Source organism: Micropterus salmoides, unplaced genomic scaffold (assembly GCF_014851395.1).
Source record: "Micropterus salmoides isolate LMB-PRFRI ecotype aquatic unplaced genomic scaffold, ASM1485139v1 Ms_hic_scaffold_3487, whole genome shotgun sequence".
Lineage (NCBI taxonomy): Eukaryota > Metazoa > Chordata > Actinopteri > Centrarchiformes > Centrarchidae > Micropterus > Micropterus salmoides.
This window is the reverse complement of record NW_024042803.1, coordinates 3,700-12,977: the sequence shown is the minus strand read 5'-3', so window position 1 is coordinate 12,977 and position 9,278 is coordinate 3,700. Positions and strand designations below refer to the sequence as shown.

At 49.0% G+C, this 9,278-nt stretch overlaps 3 protein-coding genes across 3 annotated transcripts; 1 reads left to right on the top strand and 2 right to left on the bottom strand.

Moving 5' to 3' along the window:
* Positions 1–3,420: 3,420 nt before the first annotated feature.
* On the top strand, positions 3,421–4,422 carry LOC119884477 (the record flags this gene model as incomplete). Its single annotated transcript, XM_038694880.1, is given in 2 exon segments — positions 3,421–3,459; positions 3,503–4,422. Coding segments are annotated over 2 exon segments (921 nt in total).
* Positions 4,423–4,964: 542 nt separating this feature from the next.
* Positions 4,965–5,393, bottom strand: LOC119884479 (histone H2B 1/2-like). The gene has a single exon (XM_038694882.1). The coding sequence runs from the start codon at positions 5,368–5,370 to the stop codon at positions 4,999–5,001; it is 372 nt and encodes a 123-aa protein (XP_038550810.1). The 5' UTR covers positions 5,371–5,393; the 3' UTR covers positions 4,965–4,998.
* Positions 5,394–7,194: 1,801 nt separating this feature from the next.
* On the bottom strand, positions 7,195–7,576 carry LOC119884478 (histone H4). The gene has a single exon (XM_038694881.1). The coding sequence runs from the start codon at positions 7,551–7,553 to the stop codon at positions 7,242–7,244; it is 312 nt and encodes a 103-aa protein (XP_038550809.1). The 5' UTR covers positions 7,554–7,576; the 3' UTR covers positions 7,195–7,241.
* Between the last annotated feature and the right edge of the window lie 1,702 nt (positions 7,577–9,278).

Genomic DNA, 9,278 nt, shown 5'->3' with positions numbered 1-9,278 from the left:
TCTTAGCAGAGGTCAGTGCCAAAAGGAGGGCTGTCTTCAGAGACAGCAGTCTGAGAGAAGTTTGCGGCAGTGGCTCAAAGGGGGATTGCTCAGAGCGCGCAGCACAAGCGGTAAATCCCACTGTGGCGCCAAGGGGCGCGTGACAGGCCGCTGCCTTCTCACTCCTCTTAAAAAACGCTTAACCAGCGGATGCGCAAAAACCGATCTCTCTCCAAAGCCCTCGTGGCAGGAAGAGATGGCCGCCACGTACGATTTGACTGTGGATAAAGCCAGATTTCTGTCCACCAGCAGCTGGAGGAAGGACAGAACAAGAGATAAGGGACACGAGACGGGGTCCGTGTCTCTTTCCACACACCAGTGCTGAAAAGCGGACCACTTTGCTCTATAAGAAGCAGTAGTGGAGGGAGCCCTAGCGCCTTGGATGGTGCGCACCACATTAGGGGGCAATCCTAATCTTTCAAGGCGCTCCCGTTCAGGGGCCAAGCCCACAAACGCTGACCTATCACTGGGAAGTGTAGGATGGCTCCGTCCAGCTGTGAGAGCGCGTCTCTGCGCCACGGCAGCTGCCACGGTTTCCCCGACAGCAGCTGAATCATCACTGGAAACCATGATGCGCTCGTGCGTTCTGGTGCCACCAGAATCACTGTTAGGAGCTCCTCCTGAATGCGCGCCAGGAGGCGGGGAATCAGAGGAACCGGGGGGAAAGCATAAAGGAGCGTTCTGGGCCACGGGCTGTGTGAGAAGGCGTCCACGCCCAGTGGCGGCTCGTCCCGTGCGTTCAGTGAGAACCACAGTGCGCACTGTGCGTTTTCTCGTGAGGCGAACAGATCTATCTCTGACTCCCCGAATCTGTCCCACAGTTCCTGAGTAAGAGTGGAATTCAGTCTCCACTCGTTCTGAGACGGACCGCCGCGTGACATGAGGTCCGCGGCTCGGTTCTGAACACCGGGAATGTGGAGGGCTCTGATAGAGCGCAGGTTCGCGTGGGCCCACAGCAGCAGGCTCCTGGCTATCTCTAGTAGCCGAGCCGAGCGGACGCCGCCCTGACGGTTTATGTAAGCCGCGGCTGTCATGTTGTCTGTTCTCACCAGCACATGCTTGTCTCTCAGGAGTGGAGCAAAGTGTTTCAGCACTTTCAGCACTGTGGACAGCTCCAGGCAGTTTATGTGGAGAGATGGAGGCTGTGGCCATTTCCCTCCCACCACGTGAGAATGGCACATCCCGCCCCAGCCAATGAGAGACGCGTCCGTGTACACTGTGACATGTGACGTCACTTTCCCGAGGGGGGACCCCGCTGAAAGCACGTGAGGGGATTTCCAGTACGTCAGGTCTGACTGTACTGAGGGGGGAACGGACAGCAGGCGTCTTTTGTGCTTTATGGGATCGAGGCGGAGACGGCCGAACCATCTCTGTATTTTCCTCATGTGGAGGAGACCCAGAGGGACCACCACGTGACTGGCCGACATCATGCCCAGTAGACGCATCACAGACAAAGCCGTTACCACTTTGTGCGGAGCGATGCGTGAAAGCAGAGAGCTGAGAGCTTCCAGCCTGGCTGGAGATAATTTGGCTCTCATGCGGGCTGAGTCCAGATGCACTCCCAGATAGATTATTGACTGGGAGGGGAGAGGAGAGCTCTTCTGCCAGTTTATGGCAAAACCCAGGCGGGACAGGTGTTTCACGAGCTTCATCGTGTGTAGCGCACAGCTCTCCCTGGACGATGCCATGACAATCAAGTCGTCCAGGTAAAACAACACTCTGACGCCCGACCTGCGCAGCGGCTCCAGCGCTGTCTCCACACATTTGGAGAACGTGCGCGGGGCCAGAGAATAGCCGAAAGGCAGGCGGTTGTATTGAAACTGGGCTCCTCTGAAAGAGAAACGCAGGAATTTCCTGTGTCTGGGGATGATGGGGACATGGAAATAAGCGTCCTTTAGGTCGATGGACGCGAACCAATCCCCGGGACGTACACATTCCAATACGTGCCTGACTGAGAGCATGTGGAACGGCCTCCTCATTATGCATTTGTTGAAGGAGGAGAGATCCAGGATCGGCCTCATTCCGCCCGTTTTCTTGGGCACCAGGAAGTAACGGGAGTAAAAGCCCTCGTTCTCCTCGCCCCGCGGGACTTTTGAAATCGCTCCTTTGCTCAGGAGCTCTGTTATTTCTGCCATCAGAGCAGATGTCTCTGACTGCGATGACATGACGGTCTCCAGCACCCCGCTGAAAGGAGGAGGGGGGCTGGCGAATTGGAGAGTGTAACCCTTCTTTATTAATCTCGCCATCCACTCGTTCATGGGCAGATTTTGCCACGCGCAGCAACGCTCTGAAAGCGGGCGAGCAAAAATCTGGGGGGCCTCTGTGGACATTTCTGACAGCCAGAGAAGAGCCCTCTCCGCCGCCGTGTGAGCTGCAGAGCCGCTCGACACGGCCCATGGGAGGGCTGAGTTGAAAGGGCTGCGGCGGCGATAGTGTGAAACACTCGGGCCGCTCATTCTCAGTGTCAGACTCGTGCCACGGTGAAAAACCTCCACTAACACACACTGAAGGGTGAGAGGTGGGGAGCCGCAGAGAGGCAGGGAGTGCGGGTGGGCTGTTGTGTTTATCTGATGTGAATGTTTTTCACTCATGATAATATGAGAGAGGGACAACAGCGGCTCAACAACTGACGCAGCGTGTGCGTGCGCAGCGGAGCTTGCTTGTGTGTGGGAGACGTGCGTTTCATCAGCTGCAGGAAGCTCAGGAGAGAGAGGGGCAGGCTGACTGATAGGAACATGCTCTTTATGGACATTTGGTTGGCTCTGAAAAGAGCCGTTGTGTCCGGCTGTTCCGGGAAGAAAACACACGTCCCCCGCGTCCCGTCAATACCTCCGCTGTTTGCGGGGAGGCTCGGCGGGGGGGTTGGACCAGGAGCAAGCCGCTCGCCTGTTCTTGACTGCAGGGCGGCGCTGTGAAGAGGGAGCAGCGGCCGCCGGAGGAGCCCGGGGGGCCTCGGCTGGGGCCGGCGGAGGCGCAGCAGTGGCCGCGGGGCGCCTCGGCCTGGGGCGGGAGTCGCGGCGATCACGCCGGGAGCCCTGTGAGCGCCGTGGGTGTTGAGGTGGCGCTCTGCTCCACGCTGTGTGCCGCTTCACCTTGTCCGCCTCGTCCGAAGCTTGCTGCATGTGTGTGATTGCATCCTGGAGGAGCGGCCCAAACAGCCCATCGGGGCTGATGGGGCCGTCCAGCAACTCCTTCCTGATCTGCTCCGGCAGATCGGACATGTGCAGCCACATGTTGCGTTGCAGCACTGTCATCCACGCCATAATCCGGGACTGGCCGACCGCCGCCGCTGTGGCGAGCGTCAAAATGGCGGCCGCGGCTTTCCCAAACTCGCTGGCGAGCTCGGGGGAAAGGGCGTCGGGCTGAGCAGCGACAGATGACATGGACGAGGCCAGCAGCGATATGTTGTTGATGGCGGCTGTTACCTGGGCGGCGCACTGGTGGGAGCGGTCCGTGACTCGAGCCGTACCTGGTCGCGGGCAGAGGGCGGAGTCGGCTTCCTCCTGCCGAAAAAGGTGGCTTTAGGCAGCAGGATGGCTGCCAGGCTGGGCTCCAGAGGTGGGACAGAGGGAAAACCACGGTCAGTGAGGCCCTCGACCTTCGTGAAGTTGACGTACCTCGCCACCGGCGCCTTCAGCTTCCCAGGCTCGGCCCCCGCTTCGGAGAGAAAAGGCTGAAGCGGTGGAAAAAGGGGCCACACAGGAACCTGTTTGGAGGCTTGCTCTGGCTGGTAGATGTCGCCGAGCATGGCGCTAGGAGCAGGTGCAGGAGGCTCAGCAGGCATCGGCACGCCCTTGCGCTCAGCAGCCGTCTTTATTATGTCGGGGAGATCCCGGAGGAGAGCCCCGCAGGACGGCAAGCTGGAAGGCGGAAGTGGAGCAGGAGCCAGCGACGCCGCCTTCTCATCCAAGTCAAACTCCAGATCTTCCAGCGGGAAGAGGGGAGAGCCTGGCGGGGAGCCAGCAATGGAGGGAGCAAAGTCAGAGGACTCGAGCCCTGCATCGCCAGCAGTCCCGCCGGCGAGGTCCGCCGTGAAGCTAACTGGCTTAGCCCAGCTAGCTTCGTCGTCCTCCTCCTCCTGCAGGGCCGCGAAGGCGTCGACCCGCCGTCGCTTCTCCTCCACGGGCAGCTGTGCGCAGTAGGGGCACGAGGCCCGGGGAGTCAGAGCCAGGCCAGCGTGCTGGGGACCGAGGCAGGTCTCGCAGCGGGCGTGGAGATCAAACCCCATGATGTAGCCGGCGTGGCAGGACGGGCAGAGGCGGACTCCTTCCGAGCGGCGGACCTCAACGGTAGAGCGGTGAGTAGCCATAGGAAAAGCTCTTTAGTCAGGAAAATTGCTCTTTAGACGCTACTCTGCTCTCCGAAGTGACTGCTATGCAGCGCTGAAGAAAAAAGGGGAGCAGATCTCTGGTCTCGCCGGTATTATATACCTAAATTGCGGACCTGAGAGAGGCCCGTGCACGGCACATGGGCGCGAAAGAAATCTTCAGGACTGCGCATGCGCGCGGGGATGAACCCAATAGCGACAGCTCTTAGAGGGCGAAGCCTATACGAAATAGAACTACAGTGGCTGAAAAACACAAGGCCCTTTTCTAGATCCAGTGATTGCTTTGCTAAGTCTGGGCTAGTGTAGAAACATGGTGGCTGCCGTGTAAGAGGACCTGTTCTCTCTGTGTAGATATGATTATACATATTCAGGTGATTATACACTAATGAAGACATACTTACGGACCGTATTCGGTTTCTGCCAGTAGATCATCTTAAGTGTTATATTGTCCTAAAAGTTACCTTAGAAACTGAAATATATATAATTTAGGGGAACAGGACATGTTTACAGGATCATGTAGTCATTGCCCTGGTTTGACATGAAACAGTGCAAGTTCAGAGGAATAAAGCTCTTCGTGTAAACAGTGGGTGGCCCTGAAAAGGGCCTTTGTGTTGCTGGGTGTAGCAGCGGGTTTACTTGGAGCTGGTGTACTTGGTCACGGCCTTGGTGCCTTCAGACACGGCGTGCTTGGCCAGCTCACCGGGCAGCAGCAGGCGGACGGCGGTCTGGATCTCCCTGGAGGTGATGGTGGAGCGCTTGTTGTAGTGAGCCAGACGGGAGGACTCGCCGGCGATGCGCTCAAAGATGTCGCTCACGAACGAGTTCATGATCAGCATGGCCTTGGACGAGATGCCGGTGTCGGGGTGGACCTGCTTCAGGACCTTGTACACGTAGATGGCGTAGCTCTCCTTCCTGGTCTTCCTCTTCTTCTTGCCGGTCTTGGAGACGCTCTTAGAGACGGCTTTCTTTGAGCCCTTCTTCGGAGCCTTAACTGGATCAGGCATCTTCAACTTCGTTATAGTTCTCAACGAATAAGTCTGAAGCGATGAGGCGGCACATTTCTATGCGCTTGATGCAAATTAAACTGTGTTGTTCCCCATAGAGGATTGGCTGAAATTTAAACAAGACTGCGCATGCGCCACACAAGAAATAATTAAATCTGTGAGAAGGGAATAAAGATGTGAAGGTCAAAAAATAAACACAGTAACACAGATTTAAGTTTATTTATTTTAGCAGTGGAGAAAGTATTCAGATACTTTAATTCAATAAAAGTACTAATATCACACTATGAAATATGTCCTGTGACTGTTATATTATTATATATTCCTATATTATTGTTATTATTTCTCATGTATTCGTGTAAAAGCAGGATTCTACTGTTGTAGTTGTTACGGTGGAGCTCATTTTCAAATATTTTGTATCGGCTGCAAACAGCAATTATTTTCATTATGGGTTAACCTGGTTGTTTGGTTTGTAAAAAATCTGAAAATAGTAAGAAATACCACCCAGAGCCCAAAGCGGCAATTTCACAATGCTTTTCATGTCCAACCAAGAGTCAAAACCTCAAAAAAGTACAAGGTAAATCAATAAAGCAGCAAATACTGAAGTTTAACCATGAAAACTTTGGCCTATTAGCTTAACTTAAATATAGCTGCCAAATTATTTTCTATCAAACAGCTAATCATTTCAAACACCAATCATTTCAGCTCTGCTTGTAAAAACTATTGGGTAGTTTAAATTATAACAAAACTTTTAATACCTAAGTAACTATTAATAAAGATCTCAAATAATTGTAGTGATAATATATATTCCTCCCTGATAAGTAGTGGGCAGAAGAAAAAGGTGCCATTCAAGAAAATTCTTAATAAAGTGCTTAATGAGTAAATGTACTGAAGTTACACACTGTGTGCCTGAAAGAGTTTGGTAGGCTGTAATTTTAATATTGATCATATCCACATGGGTCGGGCTGTAATTCAGTACTGATACGTTCATGTAGGTACAAAGGAACAATATGTGATATTAGGATATAAGTGGGTTACAATGTGGGACTTTAAAATAAAGATATTATGTAGGTATTAATAACTAATGGGTACTATTCTGTAGAAACCTACTGAGCAACAAAGCTAATATTGTGTAATGAGTCCTACATAATGTGACCTTTTAGATAACTCAAATAATAAATGTTTATAATTTACCATTGAATTGTTTTGTGTTTAAATGCGTTTGATTAACGGTGACAGGAAGACCGATTCTGATAATGCAATCACCTCAAATTGTGACATTTCTCTCCAGGACAGCAGCTGCGTTAATATGTTAGTATGGATTGTGAAAAATAGTTAAAATCACCCTACTCTAATAAGTGGTTGTAAACTGATGTAATTTAAATTGCACACGTCGTCCTAGAACAGCATACTTAATCATTATTAAATGTATACTTCCCATTTGCAGCAATGCTACAGTAATGATGGTATGAGCCAAATGTTTGCCCACCTGCTCAGCTGTCTCATGCACAGATGTAGGTCACCAGACTCTGCAAACAGTTTGATTTTAACACTGAAATACTTCAGCCCAGTTCTTCTCTAGTATGTTAGACTTGGCATTTTAGCCTGTATGTAAATGATATTGTAGTTGGTTCTTCTTTGTATGTTGTGGGAACTCATTTTGCTTTTTTTATAGCCTTATTTGTAAGTTTAGTTTCATCAACCCTTTGCAATAGTAGTTTAGAATTTACTTAAATCATTAGCACTGTGAATCCCCAGTTTGTGGAATTTTCTGGATTCACAGTGTAGCAGTTTATAAATTAAGAAGTCAACTCTTTAGATGAAGTGTGCGGCCCTTAAAAGGGCCTTTGTGTTTCAGTGGGTCTGGACCGGGTCTAGCCTCCGAAGCCGTACAGGGTGCGGCCCTGCCTCTTCAGAGCGTACACCACGTCCATGGCGGTGACGGTCTTCCTCTTGGCGTGCTCGGTGTAGGTGACGGCGTCGCGGATGACGTTCTCCAGGAAGACCTTGAGCACCCCGCGGGTCTCCTCGTAGATCAGACCGGAGATCCGCTTCACTCCGCCGCGGCGAGCCAGACGGCGGATGGCGGGTTTGGTGATTCCCTGGATGTTATCACGGAGCACTTTCCGGTGACGCTTAGCGCCTCCTTTACCGAGTCCCTTTCCTCCTTTGCCTCTTCCGCTCATGTTTCAGCTTTACTGTTGAACAAACTGATGAATTTGAGGGTCGACACGCGGTTTTTACATCTTATCTGCGGACGTCAAAGAGGACCGAAGGCGCGAGTTCCGCTGGGCGGTGCCAAACTCAGCTTTCTTGAAGCCCCTCCCTCTCTGGAGAGTCAACAGTTTGGCCCCGCCCACACTGAGCAGCACTTTTTCCAGTTTGGTTTGTAGGTTTTTTTTGTTGTTTTTATCAGAATCACCTTTATTATTTATAACAGCGGTGACTTGTTTTTTGTTTTTCATTGCTATGATCAACCAGCACCTGACTGTTGTTGCCATACACGGGCAATTTCTTGTTTTATAGTCTACTCATAGAAATATGGTAGGCATTATTTTGCCAGTGGGTTAAAAAAATATTACTGTTTTTTTTTGTCATTAAATGGACCAAGTAAACATAATTTAAATAAATTTCAAAATAAATATAATTTGGGGTCCTTGCCTTAAAGCAACACTGTATCATAATGGTAAAGAATGGAAAAGAGAGTTATTATTTAAAGTTTGAATACTATTTATTAAAATACTCAATGAAAATACAATCATTCTAAACTTGAAAATGTAAAAATAAACTTTACATAGGGTTTTTTGTTTGAACGTTACCCTCAGGCATCAGTGTGGAACCGCCTATAGTAATGAATGCAAAAGAGAAAACAAAACTTACATTAAAAATCTTTAAATCCAAACTGCTGAAAATCAAGACAGAGCTACTCTCCATCATTTCATCATTTGTGTTAGATTTAAATGTGTATCTTCAGTTTTCTGGTGCCGTTTCAGATATGTGGAACCTCGCAGCCGTCTTCGGCTCAATACGAAGGAAGTTGACAAAATACATCACATTATCAATAAGTGAAAACAATTATTAAATAGGTTTCCTCCCTATTTTATACTCATACCTGTCACTGCACTTTTATCCTAACTGCTCTTCTTCACTCTTTTCCTCATCTGCGTTCTAAGACTCATCCTCACAATCACTCTTACTTTTCTTGCAGGATTATCCAGCAACTCACTGTTTTCGTCACTACTAAATCCTTAAATTATCCAGTGTAATAACATTTGTATCACAGCGTTATTAGAACTAACATTATCAAATGTATAAATAATTAATGAATTAATTACTATAGAATGAGAGAAAATTATGTCAAGTTTTATGCTTTTGATCAGAATATAAACCTAATGCACAACACCAAAAAATGCCATGGCGGGATTCCACAATGGTATGATGTTGCTTTAAAGCAACATTTGCATTTTAAGCATTTTCCAATATATAATTATCACATTAAACAATTAACAATGAAACTTGACTCACGACTTCTTTCTGGATCAAAAATAGCATAAAATATGTTTTAAGGGTGTGTAGTGCAGAGAGAAAATGGAGCTGAACCAACCATGTGTCAAAGGCAGCAGTGAAGGGATTCATAATGGGCGCCAGAGAAGTTAAGTTTTATGCAGATCAGAATCAGAATCAGAATCAGAATCCGCTTTATTGCCAGGTATGTGTACACATACAAGGAATTCGACTCAGGATTATATATTGCTCACAATGTGCTTACTTGTACAAAAATACCATAGTACAATAATAAAATAATAATCAAATAAAATCAGACATAAACTACAGTATAGACAACACTAACATACACACTATGAACAAAACAATATAGACGTATTGACAAATAGTGCAGTGATCAGAGTGCA

Bases quoted from the DNA above. Each gene is read 5' to 3' on its own strand.
- LOC119884478 (XM_038694881.1), bottom strand. From the start codon at position 7,553: ATGAGCGGAAGAGGCAAAGGAGGAAAGGGACTCGGTAAAGGAGGCGCT.
- LOC119884479 (XM_038694882.1), bottom strand. From the start codon at position 5,370: ATGCCTGATCCAGTTAAGGCTCCGAAGAAGGGCTCAAAGAAAGCCGTC.